This window comes from Elgaria multicarinata, chromosome 13 (genome assembly GCF_023053635.1).
Source record: "Elgaria multicarinata webbii isolate HBS135686 ecotype San Diego chromosome 13, rElgMul1.1.pri, whole genome shotgun sequence".
NCBI classification, from domain to species: Eukaryota; Metazoa; Chordata; class Lepidosauria; order Squamata; family Anguidae; genus Elgaria; species Elgaria multicarinata.
The window spans coordinates 1,092,219-1,117,971 of record NC_086183.1 but is presented as its reverse complement, the minus strand read 5'-3'; the positions used below and the strand labels follow the sequence as shown (position 1 = coordinate 1,117,971).

At 47.8% G+C, this 25,753-nt stretch overlaps 1 protein-coding gene across 5 annotated transcripts in view; it reads right to left on the bottom strand.

Annotated features, from left to right (window-relative positions):
* RSPO1 (R-spondin 1) overlaps positions 1-25,219 on the bottom strand; it is a 35,749-nt gene extending 10,530 nt beyond the window's left edge. Inside the window, exons 1-2 of one of the 5 annotated variants that reach the window (XM_063140198.1) lie at positions 25,153-25,219; positions 3,630-4,038 (exon numbers count right to left, since the gene is read on the bottom strand). In XM_063140198.1, coding sequence (XP_062996268.1) covers positions 3,630-3,732 — 103 coding nt within the window. In that variant the 5' untranslated portion in view covers positions 3,733-4,038; positions 25,153-25,219. Of the gene's footprint in view, positions 1-1,746; positions 1,851-3,597; positions 4,039-7,791; positions 8,802-25,152 lie in introns of those variants that run through there. The other 4 variants (XM_063140197.1, XM_063140199.1, XM_063140201.1 and 1 more) reach the window with 4 other exon arrangements.
* Between the last annotated feature and the right edge of the window lie 534 nt (positions 25,220-25,753).

The following is a 25,753-nucleotide window of genomic DNA, read 5'->3' as shown; positions in this document are numbered from 1 at the left end:
TTCCCTCCCAGTGGTTGGTGGGTTTCCAGCAGAGACCTGTGCCAAAGGTTCCCTCACCCCAAAGACCTTTGCCCTTTTCATTGGTTGCAGAGAATAAATGAATTCAGATCCTTGGGTAGGTCCTAACCAGGGAAACTGTTTTCCAAGTCTTCCTTTAGACATCCTCAGTTGGATGGTTGCTTTGAGCTCCCCTGCCTGAAATGGTACTGTGCACCAGCATTTCTTGCTGACCAGCCACTGAGCACCAGAGCCTTACAGTACAGGCAGCCAGTGATTCAAGCCATGCTGTGCCAACATGCAGGGACCAAAGTTGTGACTTTCTGCGACTGCAGTTGGAGCAGAGACCAAAGCTCCTCCTGCCTGCAGGCACATGTGATCTCTAGTTGCTGCTCGGTTGAGCCTTGAGAGCGGAACCTGGGACTTGGTTCACAGCATGCATCACTGCAGTTATTAGCCCTGCACTTGCAGCAATGCTGGTTGCTGTTGGAATGGCCTGGCATCGGGCATCGGGAGCCTCACAACAGCGCACAAAGGGTTCTAGCTGTGTGCCATAAACTGTGACTGGTTTGCTAAGGTTTCTGGTGACAATGGCTCTGGAACAGCCATTTCAGCCCATGCCAGTGTCTAGTGATGGGGTACCAGCTTCTCATCTTTCCCCTTAGGAACAGCTTGGGCTCCCACACCTCAGGCAAACTGGGGGTAAGTCTGAGATGGACTAGGATTGGAAAGTGGCGCATCCATCCATGTGTGGCTGGGGGGCCAATGCCCATGCATCTTAATGGGTTATAACTGCATGTGGAGAACAAAGGTACAGGAGAAGGCCTTTGCTAGAGCCCTCTGAAATACCACTCTTCCCTCAGTTCTCCCTGCACAAGGTTTCCAGAAGATTTAAGGCATTTACGAAGCAGATCCCAAGAGGAAAAACACAGGCAAAGAACCGATACCTCCTCTCCCTCCTCTCTGTGCTCTGCTTGCCTCCAGGCAGGCTTCCCTCCCTAAGCCCTCTTTGTTGGAAGCACAAGGCAGGACACCAGCCCAGATCTGGGGACAGGCTCACTCCTGGGCCCTCAACTTGGGCCAACAAAAACATCCACTTTTATGTCTGTGCTGCTTTCTGGTCTCAATTACCATGGACAACTCAGCATGGTTTTTAAACAACTCGTCACAGGTTATTTATACTGGTTAATTGTGCAAGCATTGACTTTTGTTTATAGCAAGACTACATCTTTTTTTACTTTATTTTAAACACATTATTTCTTCTTCCTCCAAAGCAAGTGCTTCAGCATTCCTGAGAGTTAAAAGGCCTGGTTTCTTAGAGGCAGGGAAAGTTTTCCTAAGAAAGAAACAAAGCCCACAAAGGCCTTTCATGACACCACTGTATTGGGACAGCACCAACACCAGCACCAATTAATAGCTCAGCCCCGGCTGGATTTATACTGACAACAGTTCAAGTTGAGCCATTTCATCTTCCAACATGATGCACGTGGCTCTGCTGACGCAGGGTCACTTTGGACATCCATTGGACATTCATATTATAAAGGAGCAAATTCACAAACTTGCATCTGGCATGACAAAGATGCATAGCTTACTGTTCACACACTGGTGCTTTCATGGTACAACAAAACCATCTGTTGCTCTTTAAAAACAACAACAACAACAACAACAACAACATCATCATCATCATCATCAACAACAGATCCTTAAGGTTGCACTTTTTCTGAGTACTTGAAGCACAGTATTTTGTACCTGAGAAATTCCTGTGTGTGGAACATGGATGGAGAAGAGCTGCCACTCGTCCTTCCAGGCACCACATGGTTTGGTGAACTTCTGTTTCATTTTTTAAAAATTGTTTTGAAGGTTGTTCAGTTCAGGCTTAAGACTGCCCATCTAGCTCGAATGTCTTTTCTCCAAAGACCAGCAGTACTGAAGGGAAGATTTCAGTTCCCCTGCAGCAATGCCCTCAGGATGCTGTGATGCTCAGGTTTTAAATGGGGGTGGGGGAAATGAATAGCATTTTAAATGCCTATTGGGAAGTTTTGCCTCCTCACCCCCACATGTGACAGGGGAGCACATCTAGCTGGATATTATGGAAATGTCGTCTGGCTGGCTCTCCCACCCTCACTATCACACACACACACTCTTCCATCTGTTACATGTAGAAGGGATACTGCATCATTGTTTTGAAAGTACACATCTCTCTCTCTCTATAAAAGCCCAGAGGCCTCCTCCAAGCCACTTATGCAAATAGGAGAGAAGGCAGAGACAGTGGATTGGCCTACTGATTGGTGATGTCACAATGACATCGCTAACCAGTAGGCCAATCCACTGCCTCTGCCTTCTCTCCTGCTTGCATGTTCTCTCCTATTTGCACTTATAGGCCATTTACATGTTCGCTCCTATTTGCATTTATAGGCCAATCCACTGCCTCTGCCTTCTCTCCTATTTGCATGTTTAAAAATTCTGAGCTCACAGAGCCTTCTATGGAAGTTCCAAACAACAACAACAACAACAACAACAACAACAAAAACTGCCATCTACCAAGAAAAATAACTGCCATCTAGGGAAGTTCCAAGATAGAAGGCCAGAGGGCGCCTCCAAGCCACTTCTAGGTTTTGCCCTCTGGCGCCATGTAGTGACATTTCTCGGAACTGTGGCCTTTATGGAAGTTCCACATTCTGAAGAAAGATCACTGTCAGGAGCTTCCAGCCTAGCAGAGGGGCCAAATCCCACTAACTTCCTCACCAGACTGCTCCTCTACAGCTGTCGTATGACGGGCTTTTTTGCTAGTACCATCATAAAAGTGAAAATGTACTTATGTGACTCTCAAACGCTATTATGAAAGCAAAGCTGCCCTCAAAAAATTCCCTCTTGCAGTCAGCAACCTTGTTAAGTTCCTAGCAAGCCACAGATCAGCCCTGGGTCAGTAATTTTAATGCTGCTTGTTTGTATGTTTGCCTAAAGAGTTTTCATCCTTGATGTCTACAGACATTGCAGACAGCCAAAGTGTGGGAAGACAGGGTTCAGTATCACAGGCAAGGAGGAGGCAGCCTCTAGAGGAGACAAACTCAGGCAGGGCCCTGAAAGCGGCTTGGGATGCCGCAGTGTTACCGCCATCTGCAAACTTGGCAGGGGCTGGGACATTTTGGGACATCCAACATATATGACTCCTTGCGCTTCTGCATGCCTATGGACACACACCCTTCCCCAATCTCCTTACATAGATGGAGACAGAGGTTTCTGTAGGCTAAGTTTCTTATATAGCATCACTCTCCAACTCAGATATCCCTAGGAAGCCCTGGTGCTTCTCATTCTGGTATGAAGGCCACACTTTCCCCCAGTCATCCCCACCCCCACCATTGGCCATGTTGGGTTGATGAGAATTGGAGTCCAACATCTGGAGAACCAGAGGTTCCCCACCCCTGTTCTAACCCATGCCAGGCAGGATGAGGTGGCTTCCATATTATTTGCCATCTCCATGTGAAGCCTGGGCCTCCCCACTTGAAGGCTAGAGAGTTCCAGTCACCCCTAAATCCTAATGTGCCTGAAAAGGCAATGCAAAAAAGAATTGTACAAGACAGGTCTGTTTCATAGCGGAACGTGCCATGTAAAAGGAGTCTCGTCATACATACTTCGTCTTTGCCTCTTGCCCTTCAAGGCCTTGCTGCTGTTGCTGCTGTCTGCAAGATCCACCAAGCTCAGAAAAAACGCCACTACACACAGTCCAAGCTGCATAGTAACTTCCCAGCAGCCCGGCCCGTCGAAGGCAGAGTGACTGGAAGACTCCAGCCGACAACTGGGTTGTGGTGTGCAGCCCCCTTGTGTTTGGGGCTTGATCAGAACCACGAGACTGTACACGATGCCTGGTTAGAGACCATCTTCACAAACCAAGACCTTGGCCATAAACCATTAGGTTGCAGATAACATGTTTCTGTTTTCAACTCCATAAGGAGTGTGAGAGCTTGCAGGTGACCGTCCCATCTGGTGGCCAGGCACAGCGAGCACGGAACTGCCTGGCGCCTCTCTGCTTGCACCAAAAAACTGGAAGGGAAAAGAGCAAGCTGGTTAATTTGGATTGAATCTCCAGCCTTGATGTTACATTCTTCCCTCTCAGCTCTAAATAACTGGACAGCTTCCTGTTAGGATCTTTTGGCTATTTGCTTTTCTGAAAGCAATTGAGACTGTTTGTGACAGCTTCCAAATCTAACTGCTGTGTCTCCTCCACCTACCTCCTTCTGCTCCTCCAACAACATCTACATCATGCCAGCTATGCGTTCCAGACAAGGAAACGTAATGTGAAGGAAGGCGTGTTGATCAACTATATGGGTTGAACAACTATCTCCCTCCTCTACCTTATGCTAAAGCTTAAAAACCCTGAAATGCACAAAGTCATGCATGTTTCCTTTGCCTAGAAGACGATAATTATGGCATAGTGGTTAAAAGCCTGAGAAATGAGCTGGAGGTCCCTCCCTGTTTTTCAGCCTTGCGCTGGTCTGAGCCCTGAACCGATGTGAGGTAGCCAACAATGATGGCATCTGCCAGTGGGCCACTGCAGAAGGTTTGGCCTACAACATGACTACCCAGAGTATAGACTGGTTGTAGTATAAAACATACCAGACCTAAGCAGCCGGGTCATCACAGGCGTTGGCTCTGAAATAGAGCCACTGCTGTTCGTGCCCTTGAGCCAAACAGATGGAGCAGAACCTTCTCTCGGCATTTCTGCTGTCACTATCCAGGCACTTGACAAGGCTGCCAGATTGTATGGGTGTCAAGCATGTGTTTGCACTTAGAGTGACACTGCATCATTACACTCGTCTGTGTCATGTGTGTAGAATTCAAATAAACAATTAGCTGCTTGTGTAAATTCTGCCTGGCTGTTTGATGCACCCTGCATTACAAATGCTATCAAGTGTTTAAGCTTCTTTGGCCAAGCATGGTTTCATCTTGACTGAGAGGAAGGACTAGGAGCATGCAGAATTGTTCTTCAAAAGGAGAATGAGAAATTGCCATTTCGAATTAGGGGATTCGAAACTTGATTAACTTGATTAACCCCGTAGTGGCTGTGCAGTGGCACTGTGCTGTTTATATGACACAGCTGCCCAATTGCAGCCACATTGAGCTCCCCCCCCTTGAAACAGCATGTTTTCAGTCTCGAGTTACTGCGACTTTTCGATTTGCTCCAAGGTCACCATGTTGTTTCCCAGCTTCAGTTCAGGTTATCCACAAGTGGGCGTAGCACTGGGTAAGCGCAGGAATACAGGGCAGGGGGTGAGCTTGACAGGGAATGGCCGCTGGCGCTGCAGGTTTTCCTGGCTGGATAGCCCATGCTCCAGCCTGCTGTCTAGCTTTTTTGTTTTTGCCTTGCAGCAATGATGCTGCAGGGTTTTGGGGTGAATCACCTTCCACCCTTTAAACACAGAGGGCCTTGCTAGACCTACCTTTAAATCCCAGTGTGTGGAGGGGCCAGCCCGTGCTAGAAGTAGCGTGGGCTGTTGCTCCTGTCTACATGTGACACGCGACGGGGTAAAGGAAAGCCCTGTTGCATCGGCCATTTTTTTTTTACATTTAAAGGGGCCATGTGCGCAGGAGCACACCAGTGATAAGGTAGGCTTTTTTTAAAGGGTTCCCAACTCCCCCCTGCCCTCGATTCCCCCGCGATCCCTGATCCCCCCTGGCTGCGACCTCCCTCCCCCTGGCCGCAATCTCCCCACCTGCTCTTCCCACCATCTCTCCCGCTGGGTCCGCTCTCCCCCCCCCCCCCGGCCCTGATCTCTCCCTCCCTGTGATTCCCTCCCCCGGCCCGATGGGCACAGCTTCTCTCAGCTACTTGCGAGTAAGCCGCGTAGCCAGGAAAAGCCGTAGAACGGGCTAGACCTTCCGCAGCCCCTCAGGTGCATGAATTTTGGAGAATCCTCAGGTGCATGAATTTTTGAATAGCACCATTGCTTGTTGCTAATGTACTGCATCAGGAGTCAAGAAGATTCCTGAATGCAGATTTTAGCCATGGACTTAGCCAGGCCTGATGGTAGGCTGTTAGAGATGGTGTGCCTGCCTGTGCCCCTGCTACCAAAGTCTGCCTTGTGGCTGTAGGGGATTGGAGGGATAAGACTGGCTGCAGCAGGGAGACAGTCTCCTCTTTTCTTTATCTCAACATCCCCCTGTTTGGCTGGCTATATTTAATTACATTTCTATACTGCCCAGTAGCTGAAGCTTTCTGAATGTTCACAAAACTTAAAAACATACAATACAACAATACAACATAAAATACAACATAATATAAAAAACCATTAAAATTTAAAACAGAATAAACCAAAGTAAAAACAAACAAACCCCAAAGTAAAAGCCAGCAGTAGTGTAAAGATCAAAAACACAACAACACATGTTTTAAAACCTAAAAAGCCTGGAAGAATAAGGAGGTCTTCACCTGGCACCAAAAAGACCACAACTCAGGGACGAAGTGAACCTTTCTGGGGAGAGCATTCCAGAAGCAGGTGCCCCACTAGAAAAAATGCTCTCCTTAGTAGCCACCACCTCATTTGGTAGGGGCACACCTGGAGGAAGGTCTCAAAGATGCTCTTAGCATCCAGGCAGGTATATATGGAAGGTGATGATCCTTCAAATAGCTTGTCTCCAAGCTGTTTACGGCTTTAAAAGTTAATATCAGAATATCAGGCTTTCTCCGCTGTGGCACCCCGGTTGTGGAACGAGCTCCCCAGAGAGGTCCGCCTGGCGCCTACACTGTACTGCTTTCGTTGCCAGCTGAAGACCTTTTTATTCACTCAGTATTTTAACACTTAATTTTAACTTAAATTTAAATTTTACTGTTTTAACTCTGTATTTTAATCTTATATCAATTTTACTGTGTGGTTTTATCCTGGTTGCGCTTTTTATACTGTATTTCGTAATTGTGTTTTTAACCTGTTGGGTGTTTTATTGTGGTTTTAATTTTTGTGAACTGCCCAGAGAGCTTCGGCTATTGGGCGGTATAAAAATCTAATAAATAAATAAAATAAATAAATAAATTCAATTGGGACTGGAAATTAGTGCAGATTACAAAACACTGGTGCTTTGGATCAGTAACTGGTTAAGGAACAGAAAGCAGAGAGTAGAAATAAATGGTAAATTCCCTCTCAATGGAGGGATGTAAACAGTGGGGTCCCACAGGGATTTGTTTTGGGACCAGTGCTTTGCAACTTATTCATAAATATTCTGGAAGCAGGAGTGACAGTGAAGTGGCCAAGGTTGCTGAAGAAACAAAATTACTTTCCCCAACAGCAGGGCAAACCCTCCCCTACTCAGAGGCAACCGGTTGAACTTCCCCCACCCCCAGGACTGCCTAAGCCGTCCCTTCAGTGGCATCCCCCCAACTGACATGATCTTTTTCTAACTCACCTCCCCAAACAGGGTAACCTTCCCTTACTTCAAGGCAAAGGGTTGAAATTCACCCGCCTCCCAGAGCTGCCTAAGTGACCCCTTCAGGGCCTTCCCCAGAACCCAGATGATTTGCCTCCCAAACAGGCAGCCCCTCCCTTGCCCGAAGTTGACTTTCCCCCACTCCCAGGGTTGCCACAGCACCCCTTCAGCGGCGTCCCTCAACCAGGGCAACACATCTCCCTGTTACATTCCTCCCGCCTCCTCCAGCAGGAATTCCCAAAGTGAAACCAATATTCTTGCTCCCTCCCCCAAAGCAGGTCCACTAACTCCCCCGAAGGGTGAGTGGTGGGGGTACAAATTTCCCTCAGAAATGGCCTAAACACAGCCCTCCGTAAGCCCCCTCCCCACCAGGGTACTCACTTATGTTTCCCCAAACACCGTCCAGCTACCACCAGGACCCGGAGTCAAACTCCACCCCTACATGGGTCGAGGTTAGGGAAGAAGCTATATTTCACCCGAAAATGAACGGTGAAGTGGGTTAGCCCTCGTAATGTGATCGCAGTCACCCCTTCAGCACCCAAAAGCACCAGATTGCTCCCGCACATTCCTCCCCACAAAGTTCCAGATTCAACATCTGTCAACCCAGACTGAAGTCTGCCCAACTGTAAACTTTTTCACTCCCAACCCATTTTCAGCAGTTGCCACACTTTTTATTCCACCCCGTCCTCAATTACTGTCGATACACCCAGCTGCAGAGACTCAACCATTGATCTTTCAATTAACACCCTCTGCCCCCCAATGTCTTGAAAAGCTGCTTCCCCCTCCACACTTTGCCAAAGCAACAGCAGAAAGAGGTCCTGCTTCCGGGGCACCGGGCAACATCTCTCCCTCCCTCCAGAGCTCTGCAACCGCCCCTAAAGGAACAACAGTCTCGGGCTACAGCTTCGACAACTCCAAAGTTCACCACTCCATTTGACTCCAGTCCACGGCTCCCGAACGACGTCCCCACTTTACGTTCACATTTTTGGCTCGGAGAAACCCCATAGAGGGTCCGCCTTACACCAGACGAGCCGCTCGATGTCCTTGGGGAGCTCCCGCCTGGGTCGCTTCCCCCTCAGAGGTCAGAGCTGATTGTCCTTCATCACCACCTCCTTCTTGCTTGTCCTTCTCCCAATCTTCCTCCTCCTCTTGCACTTTGCCGGCCTGAAGTTGGCCCACTTTGGGTCACACACTTCCAATGTCCTGCCTCCGAGCCAGTAACTTTGGGCACTCACGTTTCATGTGTCCCAGTTCTCGACAAAAGTAGCCACACTGTCGGCGCCAACGCGGCTCGCTCATTCAGACTCTCCGCATTCCGCTCCCGCCGACTTGGCCAGGTTGCACACGACTGAGGGGAACTTCGAAATGCACCCGCTGCTGCAGCTGCTGTTAACCCAGCTCCTGGACACTTTGGCCAACTCTGACTCTCCGCCTCTCAATGCTGGTACACCCCCATTTGGTTGGCCAGCAGCGCTGCTTCATGCAGAGACTTTGGACAGTGATCACTCACCAGGGCTGCGCGGCCTTCTGGAAGGCTTGCGTAGAACTGCTCTAAATTCAGAGCCTCCACCAACTTGACATAGGTGTCAAACTCCCCGGCGTCCGTCCATGCCCCAAGCACTTTCTCCACTCACAATGCAAAGGCCACACAGCTTTCGTTGTTTTCGCATTTCAAGTCCCGGTACTTCTGCCAGCAATTCTCAGCAGACAATGCGAATCGCTGCCGCACTGTTTGTTTAAACTTTTCTTGGTTTCAATCTTTTTATTATTTCCAAACACCAGTAAATAAAAAACACTAAAAAAACAAAATATAAAACATATAAAGACACACCCACAAAAATGAGATAAAACAAAATCTAACAAACAATTTGTTTAAACTTTTCATAGTCATTTGCTTCAGCGCGGGGACCATCCCCAGCAAATCAGACAGGTCTCCGCCCACTTGCGCCCGCAACACCGGCATCCACTGCAACCATGGGGCCCCCTGATCTTCACAGGCCATTTCAAACAGTGCCAAATAATTCATAATGTCCTGTTGGCCTCTGTACACCGGAATCAGCTTTCGGTCAAAAGCGGGACGCCTTTGCAGTCCCACCAGGCTCTGCAGTTGGACTTGCATGGCCCTGACCTGCAACTCAAGGGCTTTTAGTTGCTTTTTCTGTAGGCGCTCGGCACATTTCATCATTCTTCGCACCCACTGCCTTTCTTGTTCTTCTGTGATCTCCTCGTCTTGATCACTTTCGCTTTCTGCCTCTTCATGACTCGCTCTCTGTGGGGGGCGCCCAGATGATTTTCCGCTACTCCCTGCCCGAGCGTTAACTGCCACTGATGATGACACTCCACTCCCTTGCCCACCGTCCAGCGGCAAAACCAGCTCACGTTCCGGGACTCCTCCTCTTGCCTGCATCCTACTGTCTGGTCCTATGCTGTAACTGTTTGGGTACTTTTGACCAAAGTAATCCTTCTCTCCCCACACTCACACCTGTTCCTTGAGAACTTTTGACTAGATCCCACCACTGCCAACTAAGCGATGGAACCGCAAGGCTTGACTCAGCAATTCCCCGGCCGGAGAAGGGGGGTCTGGCTCAGCCAACCCAGACACACGCCCCTTCACTGCCGCTTTTTAACCCTTTGGGAGTCTAGGTTCTCAAGGAACGACACCACACAGGAGATAGGGACCAAACACTTTTATTCTTCACAGAAACACACTTCTGTAAGGGTCCACACATTAAGGTGACACGTAAGAGGTTTTGGGGGAAAAACACAGACAAAGGAATGACACAGCAGGGACTAATACCTTCCCCTCCCCCTTTACACACTCAAACCAATTGGATTCGCACTCACTCACCACTCACCACCTGCCACGACACAGGCTCTGAACACCAGACCTCACGTCTGCCACCACTTATTATGGGGCAGCACAGGCTCTGAACAACAGACCCGGCCGAGGCTGCTCCCTGCTCAAGCCAAGCACCACCACTTGATACGCCTGAGGCAAGGGATAAAGCCCACCTTCCTCCAAACTATGTGGAGAAAGGGGTTTAAAATGGAGAAGGATTTAATATATATAATAATGCGCTGAAAGTTATATCTGTTGAAGTGAATTATTGTCAGAGTGGGTGCTGAATGATGTAAACTTAAGACGATAAATGCCAAACAGACACGTGGGATTTTCGTGGTAGTTTTTAAAATAAACAATCAAAATTTATTTTTAAAAGTTCATAAGCTTTGTTTCAAATAACAACATTTAAAAACCTTTTTGAAACCTTTCATACAATCCTGTCACCCTCACATTCGCGCTTTCCTTTCACTCACACAATCACTCTTGAACTTTCTTTATTATCAGTATTGAATTATATACTTCCACTACGTGCACACCACACTCTAAAGACACCACTCACTACACTGACTCTCAAATTTCCCAGAACTTAAGTACTATAAATACAGAGAGCACTACAGACTCTAAGAGTCCCTAACAAGTCTCCCTGGAAAGAACAGAACAGAACAGCATAGAACTGAACAAGACAGACTAGAACAAGAACAGAACAAGAACAAGAACAAGAACTCACAATCCCCTCAGTCATTCCCTTATATATCACTCCTCCCCCCTCCCAAGACATTCTAACTCCGCCCACTCAGGCCAACATTCTAAAAACCACAGACTTACAAACTGCAGGCATACCTTTTGGGAATTGACTTGTGGGGTGTAACGCCACACCACCCACCAGCCGTAAACCCGGCAAGGTCCCTTGCCCACTTGTACCCAAACCTATTCTAAAACATAACAAACACTTAACACTACGACTCAACCTCTGTTGCTCACTTCTACTCGGCTATCATAGAATCATAGAATAGCAGAATTGGAAGGGGCCTACAAGGCCATCGAGTCCAATCCCCTGCTCAATGCAGGAATCCGCCTTAAAGCATCCCTGACAGATGCTTGTCCAGCTGCCTCTTCAATGCCTCTAGTGTGGGAGAGCCCACAACCTCCCTAGGTAACTGATTCCATTGTCGTACTGCTCTAACAGTCAGGAAGTTTTTCTTGATGTCCAGCTGGAATCTGGCTTCCTGTAACTTGAGCCCATTATTCCGTGTCCTGCACTCTGCCACTCGAACTAGACTCCTTCCCTCAGTGCCATGCGGAGCTCCGCAATCCAGCTGGCCCAGCCTGGATGCTCCTTGCTCACACATGCACGCACTGGACTCCAACACCCACAGGAAAGAGACCGGACCCTTGGGTGCCCAAGCTTTTATCTCTTTCTGGGACCCCCTTGGTCACCAGACCCACCCTGACCAATTGAAACCCCCTAGCAACCCACACCTCACCTGAAGGGAGGGGGGATGCTCTCAGGCATTGCACAGCTGCAACTTGTTACTCTCTCCCGGTACCAGCCCGGGGAGGCATTATCAGATGCCAGGCGCTTCTTGCAAAAGCGTGGCCTTGGCATTTAGCTTGCTACTCCCTTCTGGACACAAAGAAACCCATCTCCTTCTCTCCGGGATAAAGCAAAGATGTTTTCTTAAAGGGACGATGGGCCCAGCCCATGACAGACGCAGCCCTCTATTTGCCACAGCGGCGGCTTTTACCCACGGTAATGCGCATAGTTGCATTTCTGATTTACCGCAACTTTTGGGTTAATGTCCAACTTTGCATCGCATTTGGGTTATGTGTCCTTGGAGTTAAATCACATTTTGAGATGTGAGCGTAGCTTTGATGTGATTGGCCGATTTCCTGCCTTCCCACCTATCAGCTACCTTGCTTGCTGCCCGTTCACCATCTTTGTTGTTGTAAAATTGAAAGTGAAAATAGCGGGAAGGAACAGATTGGTCAGAAGAAAGGAGGCTGGGAGGCAGAGGGGGAAGGATGGGGCCCCGGGGTGGGAGCTCGCCACAGCCGGCGCTGCAGCAACAGGCAGGCAGGCAGGCAGGCAGGCAGGTTCGAGTTGTGAGTGGAAACTGCTGCTCACTTCCATGCAGCTGGAAGTGTGCAGTGCGCCAATGTCAGGCACAGCCTGGCTCCCTCTGGATGCAATGAATCCTCCCCCTTCCCTGGAGCAGGAAGCCCGGGCTGGAGGGACAGAGGGAGGGAGGGAGGCGTGTGTGGGGGGGCAGGGCCCATGAGAGGGGGCAGGGGGTACATTGTACCTGGGCCCAGGGTCAAAAAGGGCCCCCCAAAGGAGGGGAGCTGGAAATTTTCTGGGATCTCAGAAAATGTTTGCATATATTGTGTGAAGACTAGTATTCACATTTTGTGTAAGCCTACATAGTTTTATATATCATAATTTGTACAAATTATCATCCATTATTCATTAGACAAAAAGCCTACAGTTTACAAAAACAATGTTAAGGCTCTACAGTTTCCAACCATGCACCAAAAAGCAGGGAAATTGGGAGTTAAGGTTCACAAGCCTTAACGCCACATCCTCCCTAAGGATGCAGAAATTGCAAGTGAAATTCTCATTCTCCCAAAGCAGATAAACCATGAGGACAGGATGATATGCAGAGGTGACTAGTCCCAGATTTGATAACCTTTCCTCATAGAGAAGTCATAGAACCATAGAATCATAGAATAGTAGAGTTGGAAGGGTCCTCTAAGGCCATCGAGTCCAACCCCCAGCTCAATGCTGGAATCCACCCTACAGCATCCCTGGCAGATGGTTGTCCAGCTGCCTCTTAAAGGCCTCCAGTGTGGGAGAGCCCACAACTTCCCTGTTCCATTGTCGTACTGCTCTAACAGTCAGGAAGGTTTTTTCACCACAGGCTCAGATCCCATCAGTGTATATGTGATGTTGGGATGCTTTGCTCCAGTGTGCATCACTTTACAAATGCTTATGTATTGCCCCCAGCTCTTTAGAGCAGAGAGATCGGGGATCTGTTGGTCAGGCCTGTTGTGACTGGGATCTAGCAGTCCGGAGTGGATCAGTGGGGGCTTCCATTTGGGCGGGAGATTTCTCCTCAGTTTGGCCTAAACGGCAAAGAAGTAGGAGGCCAAGAGGACCTGGCTCAGAGCACTCCTTTTTTAAGCACTCCTTGATTTCTTGTGGAAATATCTCACCATGTCCGAAAGAGATGTGGAGAGAAAAGCTTTATCTTTATCAGAGCAATATCCTGTTGACCTTAATGGTGATGATTTTGGAAAAGAAATGCAACATTTACCCTCAGTACATAAAGCAAAATTTAAAAATGCACAGTTAAAGCCATTAGATCTGTTGAAATTGTTAACAGACTTGGTGACCTGTTTCCAAATGTTTGTGTTAGCTTAATACTATTAACACAGTTCCAACAACAGTAGCTTCTGGAGAGAGGTCATTTAGCAAACTTAAGCTAATTAAGAATTATTTAAGGTCTACAATGTCTCAGGAACATCTTGTGGATTTGGCGAGGCTAAGTATTGAATCAAACATTGCCAGAACAATTAATTTTCATGCTGTAATTCAAACATTTTCACAAAAAAAGGCCAGGAAAGCTCTTTAAAAAAAAAAAAAAAAAAGCAAATAGTAATTTTATCTACCTTTTTTTTAAACTAATGTCTTCTGATGATCTGATCTGCATTGCAATATAAAAGGATGTTTCAATGTGAATTCTTTCTCCTTATCTGTATTGTAGCATAAATAAAGATGTTCAAATCAAATGTGCTTTCTTATCTCTGATCCTCTTTTATTTTATTTATATTTATTTATATTTATTTATATTTATCGTGGAGGGCGTATAAGAGCATAAGGCCTTAAATGCACAAAATTAACAGAGCGCTCCACTCCACCCCTCTCTTGTCTTCCATACCCTTTTTGATGTTACAGGCTGCAGCTCATGGCATAAAACCATAGTGGATAAAAACAGAATGACTAATGGAGAAGAGAAGGGCCCCAAAAGAAACTTTGTACCCCCTGATAAAATTCCTCTCAGAGGCTCTGGGGGGAGGGTCACATCCAGAGAGGGCCTCCTGTTCCTCTGGGTTTGGGATGGGGCGGGCAATGACCCCCGGGGCAGCAGAGGGCCCGCTGGCAAGGAGGCAGAGGCTGGTCTGGAGCGAGCGGCTTGCCAGGGCCAGCCCTTGGAACGGTCCTGAGGAAAAGGCTCGCTCTGGGCCTGCGGTGTTTGTCTGAGAGGCCCTCAGTCCGCTGGGAGCAGGGCGGATCAAAGGGGCCTGCACAAAAGCCCCTCTCTCTGCCGAATCCCACCCACACCCACCGCCCAAGGCTGGGCTGGACTTGGCATCCAAACTCCCTGGGTGTGTCTGCACAGCCAGACTAGAAAAACAGTCTCCACATATACAATGTATTGTTTTGCTCGTCCCTCCTTTGTTGTGGATGTGCAGCATCAAGTACGATATATATATATATATATATATATATATATATATATATATATATATATATAATATTATATATATATGTGCTGTTGCTGCTGCAGTGTGACACTTGTTGACTAATTCAAATCAGCTAAAAATTGGGTTAAAAATTAATGAGAAGCCATTCAGCTGTTGTATAGATGAGGGCCTGGTCACTTCCCCCTCCTCCATGGCAAGGCATGTGAAGAAAAAAGCAACTAGTCTGTCCATGTGAAGAGTGAGATGGAGGAACAGTGCTGGGTATGTCTTTGTAGTAACAAATGGGGGCAGGGGAGCTCACGTGGCAGGAAAAAATCCCACCATTTGATGGTCCCCAACCTCAAGATTCAGCTTGTCTATACAGCTTGTCTATACAGCTTGTTTACCCCAACCTAAATGCACATATTCACTTTTCAGGACATATGACGCAGCCATCCATTTGCCATAGCGCTGGGTTTTCAACTCAATAATGCGCATATTCGCATTTGCGCTTTACCATGACTTTTGGATCACGTCTGAGTTTGCACCGCATTATGGCTGTGTCTTTGGGGGAGTTAAATCGCATTTTAACATGTGGGCGGAGCTTTGAGGGTAGGACAAGGTGATTGGCTGATTCCCTGGCTTCCCACTTATGTCCTCTGGCTGTCTCGTTCCTTCCTGCCGTTTTCATGTTGGATTAAGATGGAGCATTTAAAATGAAAACAAAGTGGGGGGAATGGGCAGCGAGAGACAGGAGACCTGTTGAGTCCCCTGCTCGCGTCCTCCTCTGCTGCCTCGTTCCTTTCCCCCTCGTCTATGAATCTGTGAAGCCCCGCAGCTAAGATTTATAGCTTCGTTTGTCTCTACTCTATAGCATCGTATATGTGATAATGTGATACTGCACACATGCACATTAATAACTGCACTATAAAAAAAAATTCAGGAAATAAATCACTGTTGCTGCTGCAGTGTGGTGCTCTTTAACTAGATTAGAATCAATGAAAATTTGGGTTTATATTTGATGAGGAGCAATCCTGTTGTCATATAGACGGGGCCCTGGTCTGAATCAGTGGGTAGCAACTGGATTTGCCAGAAAACAGCAGGAGGGTCAGCCTTGAGCAAGGAAGGAAGGCTTGAAATAAGAAGGCAAGAAATTACAGCTTTGCCACATCAATGTTGCACACATCAAAGCTGCACATCCACTGGAGTTTTGTCTCTCCCTCTGTCTTTGACACAGGGGGTGTCTTCACAACAACGGGTTGGCACCACATCCCTCTGAAACTCCGCCCTTTCTCTCCCCCAGGGTGGCCTCAGGTAATCCCAATGCCAAGGAGGGAGTGGGGGGTTTCTGGGTGGCCACCCCTGCCCTCTTCCTGGTGGAAGGTGACCAATTGCAGGGCGCCTTCCACCAGGCACCGCCCTTCCATGCCTCCAGTGTGACTCCGGAGCGAGGTGAGGGGGTTGTCTTGATGCCATCTTGTGCATTTTCCCCTCGCTCCGGAGAAAAAAGTTGGGTTAAGTCCCCAACTTTTTTTCTCTGCAGCTTCAGCGGACAGCCATGGGGTGGGTGTGCGTTTGCAGCGGCGTCATATGCTCAATGCGGCGCTGCTGCACACCCACCCTGGGGCTTTCCGAGCATTTAGACCGCCCCACAGTTACCCGTCATTTAGAAATGTCAACTAGTTCGGAATGCTGCTGTCCATTGCTGGTGGTGGCAGTCGGAGCGTACAGCGCCCATTCAGCCACAGCTTTTCAGTGCCACGGTATTTCAAATGCTGCTGGCCATCTCCAATGAAACCTGAAAAAGCTTGGGAGCAGCTGATTGGCAGGACCACCTACACTTCTAGGAACCTGCCCAGGCCCTACGATTGGCCACAGAGGGCCTGCTCATGGACCCAGGGTAAGTTCTGTTAGGTTAGTAGGCTCAAGAGATAAGGCCTTGTGGAGAATTTGCCTTGAAAAGCAGCATAAAAATATTTTAAATAAATAAAATAAATAATTGGCCCGCTGGACAACTGACTTTTCCTTTCCCCATTTTCTTTCCCCATCACAGGGAGAGAATCTACATTACAGCCTTTGTTTGTGAAGCACATACGCTTGTCATTTTTTCAAAATGTGCTTGCTGCTCAGGGGGGCACAGTAATTAATGCAGTGCAGTATCAACTGCTTTTATCATGCAACCAAGTGCCACATACTGTTGTAATTGCAGGAGAAGTAGGAGGACTTTGAATGGCCACATGTCTTTTATTGTTTGTGTTTATAGTGTGATTAACTGCCACATGAGACAGCATACTTCTACAATTGTGGAAGAAATGGGAGGGCACGCTTCTGTTTCAGGGTTGCTGCTGTTTCTGAGTCCGTTACCTGCATAAACACCTTTGCATAAAATGCGCAGGGTAAATGCACTGTGAAAGATGGGTTACAAAAATAATAATCATAGATTTCTTACCTGTAAATCCCATGAAAATCAGTTTAAGGGAACAAAAGGAGGTGGATTGTGTAAATGCTGCCATGGGAGGGGGGGAACATTGCAAAATAGCTTTAAAGCCACTCCCACAATAAGTTATAATAGCACTAGATTTGAACGCATGTCTTTGTAGTTCACAGAAACCACGAGAAATGAAAAAAACCTTCATAAAAGTAGTTTGGGGGTGGGTGGGACCTGAATATTGAAGGAGAAACAACAACAGGAAAATGGGTTAGGAAGCACGTTGTATAGCCCAGATGTCAGCCAGATGTTACAGTACCAGGGTAAAACGCTAGTGTAGATTGGCCCAGGATTGCCCTTGGGATGAGACCTCACGGTTTGCGTAAATAACACCAACAAATGTGTTTGTAAGACGTTAGAAACATTCAGAAGCCACTGTGGGGCCACTGCAGAACACCACATAGTGGCACATCAGTGGCGCTGGAGTCCTGCCTTGCTTACCAGCTGCCTTTGCAGTTCCATTTCTGAGCTGACTGCTGCTCCCCTTGTTTCTTTGGCCCCAAAGTTGCTGCATGAGCTCCTTATAGACCTCATTGCCTAGAAAATGATTTGGTGCAGAAACATGAACCTTCTGGCGAAACAACCCTCTTGAGAATCAATAAATAAACTGCTCTCATAAGTAGAGATTTTAATAAATTCTTGAAAGCTAAACAAGAACAGTGTCAGCTTTACATGGTGATACATCCCATGTTTCCACCCAGCAATTTCCACTTTGCTTTGCTCTCTCCCTAAGACGTTGAAGTAGATAGATGACATTGGAACATCTCTTCACTGGTGTAGCACACAAACAATTCCAGTGCCCATGGTAATGAAGGAGCAAGTCAAGGCACTGCTGCTTAAAGTGACTATGAGACTACCAGGGCTCATTCTCTGACTGCATGTTGTGGTGTCCCCAATATTGGTGCTAGTGTGCATTTGAAAGGAGACAAGGGGCATTTCCCACAGTTCGTGCTGCTCCTGGCACTTCAGGGCATGTCTCCAGAGTGACGTATGGCCAGGGGATGGCCTGGATCTGCCAGCACTGCTGGACTTTGCAAGCCCAGCCGCCACCACGCACAGCCTGGCTGGTGAATCCCCACGATGCTTGCAAACTCTGGAACTTCTTTCAGTTCTGCTACATGTGAAGTAACAACAAAGTAGCAGATTCATTTGAGCATGTGCAGAGTGCATTTTCCTCCCATTCAGTAACTGTCTCCTCCACACCTGGATTTTGAGAAGAAAAATCCCAAGACACAGGGGACGGCTTCAAGGCTAACTTGAGCTCCAGCCCGTCACTTGTAACTTAAACTAGTGCTGTGGGCCAATCGGGAATCTGTATGATTCTGTGGAAAGATGCCTCTACCTCGTGGGAAGCCTCCATGGAATCTTCATTCTTTAGCAGCAGCCCTTTGACTGACCCCTTTCATCCCCTCTGGCAGATCACCTCTCTCCTCTTCTGGGGTCAAGATCCTGCTTTGCACACTGAGGAGGGGGAGAGAGATACACATGATAGCCATTCTCTTTTGCCTCCCTTGGTTCATGAGGTCACTGAAACCAGAGAAAAAGCCATGTGCCGGGGAGCCTCCTCTGTGTACATATGATGCCGAAAAAGTACTTTGTTCTGCTTAATCCCCCATGCCATAAAAGCAGGCAGGGCTTCATTGTGTTTCCTACCCAGAAGGTCTACATTTGGTTTTGATAGGCGCTCTGTAAAATCCTAAACTATAAACTGAAACACAGGACAAAAATGCTGACAGCTGGGTTTGCAGCAGGCTAGCCGAGCGCCATGTCCTTCCCTGGCTCCTGTGTGTTGCACCCATATTTGCTGTGTTGAGCTGCAGGGCCCAGCTGCTTAGGGCAGCCTTGCGTTCATGGCCCATTCTTGCCTTTGCATCACTTGCAAAAAGTTGTAGCAAACTCTTACTTCTATTTCATTCTTGTTTCAGCCACACTTCACATTCTCCTTTCCAGTACAGTAGCAGGGTGGGGTGGGGGCAGATATCATAGACACAACAAGAGGCTGTAGTGAGACCACTCCTGAAGAAATCTTCCTTGGACCCAGAAAATCTTAGTAACTACAGGCAAATGTTCCATTCATGGGCAAGGTCCTTGAGTGCGTGATTATTATCTGGATCCATTTCAGTTGGGATCCCTATGTCGGGAGAAAGGCAGGGGGAGTGTGACTCTGTTGATTCTCCTTGATCTCTCAGCGGCTTTCAATACCATAGACCATGATATCCTTCTAGGACGACTGGCTGAGATGGGAGTGGAAGGTACTGCATTGCAGTGGTTCCGCTCCTACTTGGCTGGTCGGCTCCAGAAGGTGGTGCTTGGGAGAAATTGCTCAGCCCCATGGGTTCTCCAGTATGGGATTCCACGGGGGTCAGTCTTGTTCCCCATGCTGTTTAACATTTATATGAAACCATTGAGTGCAGTCATCTGGAGTTTTGGAGTGAGTTGTCATCAGTACGCTGATGACACACAGCTCTACTTCTCCTTTTCATCTTCATCAGGTGAGGCTGTGGATGTGCTGAACCAGTGCCTGGCTGCGACAATGGACTGGATGAGGGCTAATAAACTGAAACGCAATCCAAACTGAAACTGCTAGTGGGTGTTTCTTCTGGCTGGATAATGGATGTTCAACCTGTTCTGGATGGGGTTGCACTACCTCTGAAGGAACAGGTTCATAGCTTGGGGGTTCTCCTAGAACCATTTCTGTCCCTTGAGGCTCATGTGGCCTCGGTGGCATGGAGTGCCTTCTACCAACTTTGGTTGGTGGCCCAGCTATGCCCCTATCGGGACAACGATAACCTGGCTTCAGTTGTCCATGCTCTGGTAATCTCCAAATTAGATTACTGCAATGCCCTCTACGTGGGGCTGCCTTTGAAGATGGTTAGGAAGCTGCAGCTTGTGCAAAATGCAGCAGCCAGATTGGTAACCAGAACCAGAAGGTTTGAACATATAAGACCGATTCTGGACCACTTGCATTGGCTGCCTATACATTTCCGAGCCCAATTCAAGGTGCTGGTTTTAACCTATAAAGACTTACACGGCTTGGGACCACAATACCTGACGGAATGCCTCTCCCGACTTGAACCTACCCATACACTATGCTCAACATCTAAGGTTCTCCTCTGAGTTCCTACTCCAAGGGAAGCTTGGAGGATGGCAACAAGGGAGAGGGCCTTTTCAGTGGTGCCTCCCCAATTATGGAATGATCTCCCCAACGAGGCTCGCCTGGTGCCAACATTGTTATCTTTTCGGTGCCAGGTTAAGACTTTTCTCTTCTCCCAAGCATTTAACAACATATGCTGAGTTTTTTAACTGACCCCAGAATAGTTGTTTTAAATGATATTGCTGTTTTTATGCTTTTAAATGTTTGTATATTTGTTTTTAATGTTCACTGTTTTTAACTTTTGTAGACCACCCAGAGAGCTTTGGCTATGGAGCGGTATATAAATGTGATAAATAAATAGACACTACATCCACCCCAAATATCACAAAATGTTTGGAAGGAGGAAAGGCTGAATACATTATTGGTGGAGTGCTTGTTTGGAATCCTGAGCTGCCTCAAACCTACTGACTTTGTGTGAGATGCCCCAGGACCCTGCTTCTTCACCAGCTATTAGGAGGCATGGAGCTGCACTCTTCTTTTTGGAAGGCTGGTAGTAATTTGATTCTAAAGTGATCAGATTTTATACAAGATGTAAAAGAAATGCAAGTGTAAAGTCAAGTACAGTCGGGCAAGAAATCCTAACTCCATATATATTGACAGCTGAACTGACCAAAAGAGGGGCCTTAGGTTTGCAGCTGGGTGAAAACATTGACCTAGGGGGTAAAAAAAGGCAGATTCCATGTTGGAAATCAGTGAGGAGGGAATTGAAAACAAAACTGCCAGTCTCATAATGCCTTTATGCAAACTGATGCTGTGCCTTGGGATTTTGTGTACAGTTCTGGTCCCCACATAAATAACACTGTAGAATTGGAAAAGATGCCAATAAGGGCAACCGAAAAGGTTCAAGGGGCTGGAGGGGCCCCCGTAGGAGGGAAGGTTACAACATTTGTGGCCCTTCAACTTCAAAAAAAGAAAGGAAAAAAAGCTAAAAGGGAACATGACAGAGGTTCCCACAATTATGCAGGGTATGGAGAAAATGGCTAGGGAGAGGGTTTTCTCCCTCTCCCATAATGCTTGAGAGAGGGAGACAATGAAGCTGAATGGCGAGAGCTTCAGGACAGATAAAAGGAAGTACTTCTTCACACATTGCACCATTAAACTATGAAATTTGCTACCACAGGATGTAGTGATGGCCACCAACTTTGAGGGCTCTAAAAGGGGATTAGATGAATTCATGGAAGAGGAGGAGAAGGTCATCCATTGCTACCAGCCCTGATGGCAATATAGGACCCCAGTGTCAGAGGCTGTCTGTCACTGGTTGCTAGAGAAAATGGGCAGGAGGGGGCAGCAGTTTCATTCATGTCCTGCTCATGGGCTTCCCACTGAGGCCACTATATGAGCCTTTAGTCTGATCTAGCATGGCTCTTGTGGAACCACACTATGCTTGCCCTGGCAATAATCAGTAAAATTATGAAGACTTGTTAAAGCTTATCTGGATGCTCTCCTGGACCCATTTCCACTTCTTTCATTTTATGTAGATAGCTAAAACTGGAGGAGACTAAGGGCCTTGCTAGACCTGCTGGCTTACACCGGCAGGGAGGCGGGGCCAAGGCGCGCTGAAGTTAGCGCGCCTCCCCCAGGCTACCACACGCACGACGCGCAGGGACGTCGCGTCCCTGCGGCGTCCGCCATTTTTTTTTAATTTTAAAGGGGCCGGGTGCGGCCCGAAGACTCCGGAGAGGTAAGTGGGGTTTTTTTGGTTTTTTTTACTGGGGGGGGGGGCGAAGGCTGGGAGGGTGGGTGCCAGAGTGGGTGGCACAGGGGGAGGGCCGCGCCCGGGCAATGCCTGGCATGGGGCGGCATTGCAATGCCCCCCCTTGCCAGGCAATGCCCGGGCGGCGCGCGGCGCGATCGCACCCACCCTCCCCCCGTGCCATCCACCCTGGCACCCACCCTCCCAGCCTTCGCCCCCCCGCCTATGGGCACAGCGCTCCTATGAGCGCTGTGCCAGGTCCGCGGCTTTTCGTGGCTCCTCGCGAGTAAGCGAGGAGCCGCGAAAAGCTGCGGTAGTCCCTAGATGTTCCCCAGCTCCGGCCTGAGGCCGGAGCTGGGGAAAAGGCGCGCCATAAGCGAATTCGCTTATGGCGCGTTGGAGGCCTCGGCGCGGCCTGTCTCCGGATTCCCCTTTGTGTCTTCTGGACGCACAGCAGGGAAGCCGGGACAGAAGGCGCGCTAAGGCCTCGTCTAGGAAGGCCCTGAGAACTCAGACACAGCTCCCAATGCCTGCCAGACACAAGGCTTCTCAGCAGCACTCTGGAAATTAAAGGAGGAAGACACAACGGAAATCCCTGTCACAGGCAGGATGCCAGCGTCCCTAATGTAGTTTCAGCAACAGTCAATATAAAAGAACTCAAATTGACTGGTCACAAATCTCTTACAGGAGGCAGCTACCAAATTTGTCCATGAGCACAGCAGTATGCAAGGACCGTCAGTGGATTTGAATAGAATCCAACTGAATTACTCTTGTGAATGCCCGGACTATGACTCCCTCTGTCCTGTGTCACTGTGCTTTCTGAAGGCTCTTGATAAAGTTCACAAGACTGGTTCAGCATGGCAAAGATCAGCTTGGGATGACTTGGGGTTGTTAGCTTATAGGAAAGCATGCTGGGGTGTGTAGGGATGGGCCATGTTCTGCATCATGCTTGAGGGTTTACCATTAAGTCCAGTGTGGAGCTCACTTATGTGTGATCTTGTTGGGTGATTGGCAGGGAAAGAGAGGAGAGATGTCTCACAGGCTCAGCTTTAGAGTTGTTAAAAGGAAGGAAATGGGCTATTGATGAATTTTCCTCCTTTAACTAATTTAATTGTGCCCAGATTTTACAATTTCCTGTTGTTTCTCAGTGAGTTTTTTTTAATGCTTGCTCATTTCCTTTGCCTGCAAGAGTAGAACCATCATCTGCTAGCAGGACTTGTTTCCTTTCCATTTATTTGCCTCATTGTTTGGTGCTCCCCCTGGCCTCAGTCCCAGTGCCAGACTGCCTCAGTTCAGGCAAAGGCACACACTTCGTGTTGGGATTTTGCCACACACACCCAGATGCCAAGGTGTGGTTCTTTCAGGGGTGGATGATCTTGCTGCAGGTCTGGATTCTGTCCTCACTCATCACATTTCATGCTACAATAAGGCAGGTGGGGATTCTGGGTCTGCCCTGGGGGAGGGGAGGCGGTGCTGTGCCCTCAGAGCAGGGCAGCAGCTGCCTTTCCTCCTGGTGCAAATGGACGCCTCCTTCACAGACTTGGTCTTGCATCTGGTGAGCTACTGCAGGGCAGCAAAGCTCCCCTCATGGCAATTAGCCAGTCAATACTGGAAACCGCTCCACTGAGGCCAAAGGGCTCTTTTTGGAGAAGGCCTGAGAGGCATTCATTGCTCAGGATGTGCACAGTTCTCCCACGATGGAACTTCTACAAAATCTCTTCAAACTGAGGCAACACAGGGACAAAAGAAACACATGTGTACAACACAGCATGGAGGCGGGGGCTGCTTCTGCTGCTGGGCCACCTTCAAGCTCTCTAAGAAAGGTTTTTGTTCGGCTAAAACCCATTCAGGGTAGCCATGAATAAAATTTATTATTTAAGAAAGGTTTTTCTCCAGCATAAGAAAGGGGAAGGTGGCCTGGCCCAGCCATTTGATGCACACTCATCGCACCGGAATACCTGGTCAGAGAGCATGTCAGGCTCAACCAGAGACGGACGTGAAGCAAGGGGTGTACATTTGTACACGATGGGCAACACTGGCCCTGTCATACCTCTCAAACTCCCTTAAAAATTATTACTCCTCTCTAAACTTCACTGGCAGACCTTTCAGCACAATCCTATGCATGTTTACTCAGAGGTAAGTCCTACTGTGTTTATAAAGCCATAAAGACTGATCTCTTCCAGCAGGCCTACCCAGTTGAATTTTAAGATGCCTTTTAATAATGTATTAGTTTTATATGTTTTAATCAATTATATGTATTTTATGGTGTTTGCATTTGTGTTGTACCTCACCTTGATCCAGAGGGAGAGGTGGGTAACAATTTGTTGTTGTTGTTGTTGTTGTTGTTGTTGTTATTATTATTATTATTGCTTACTCCCCGGTAAATAGGTATTGGATTCAACCTCTCCCCCCCCAGAGCCCTTTCTTGAATGTCATCCCAGGATTTGGGAGTTAATGCAGAGGATGTAATTAGGGACACAAGAACATAAGAAGAGCTCCGATGCTGGATCAGGCCAAGGGTCCGTTTAATCCAGCCCTCTGTTCACATCGTGCCCCACCAGCTGTCAACCAGGTAGCCACAAGCAGGACACAAGTGCAACAGCACCCTCCCATCCATGTTCCCCAGCAACTGGTATATATAGGATGCAATTAGATGCAATATGTAATCACCACCACAGTTGTTCAGCTCATTCCCCTTCTGAAGCATCTTATTGGACGTTATTGGCCATCAGGTAAAAGAGGCTCTATGCTAATGCTGACAGAAAGGACTGGCGGAACCATAGCAAAGACGCCTCATACAGCATTTACAGGATTTTCCATAGAAGGTTCTTACTCTGGATCTATCATCTATGAACATGATCAATATTTCCAAATAATTTCCTAAACACTGAGCCAGAATCAGGCTAGGAATATCCTGTCCCTGGCATGATAGTGAGAAACCTTCCATGTTCTGCACTACAGTGGCTTCTAGCATTGCCCAAAGTGTGATCCACACTGCACAAGGTGTGCTCTTCTCAAGCCATTTGGCGTATGCACACTGGATCACTAACCCTCCTTGCAACAATCCCCTCCAAACAAGCATTACATTGCAAAATTCTTACCTCTGAGCTGTCAGTTGCTTATTGCTGCCTGGAGAAATTCTCTCTGCTACTCTGGTTAGACTCCAAAAAAGTTACCCAGCACAAGTTTTTTCCTCTGCTAGTTTTTGTACCTTCAGTTTGGATAGATATATTTATAAAAACGTTCTCCTTCCAAAGCCAGGCAGGTACCTAATAGTTCCCCAAATTTTGTGGAGGGAAGTGAACCCTTCTCAAAAGAGCTGGATTACTGCTTGGAAAAACTGCCTGGGCTCGTTTGTATTCCATCAGCCCACACAGCTCCCTGGGTATGCTGAGCAAAAGAAGAATGTGATCATATCTGAGCAATTTGCACATTAATAAGCTCCTGGTTTTGGTGCAGAGATTCCAGCCCCTGTTCACCCAAATGATTTCCCCTTCATCCCTGTTCTCATTCCTCCAAATGTATGCATCCTGCTTCGCAAAGGCATCTAGTGCAAACTCCAGCAGGAGGGAATCCCACCCCACTCGTACCACCTCCTAAGACAATATCCTGCCAAAATATTGCGACTGTTGCAAAACCTGGACTGGAGCTTGCAGAGTTCTGCCTAGAGCCAGAAAGAGTTCAGCAAATTGCCAGGGGTGG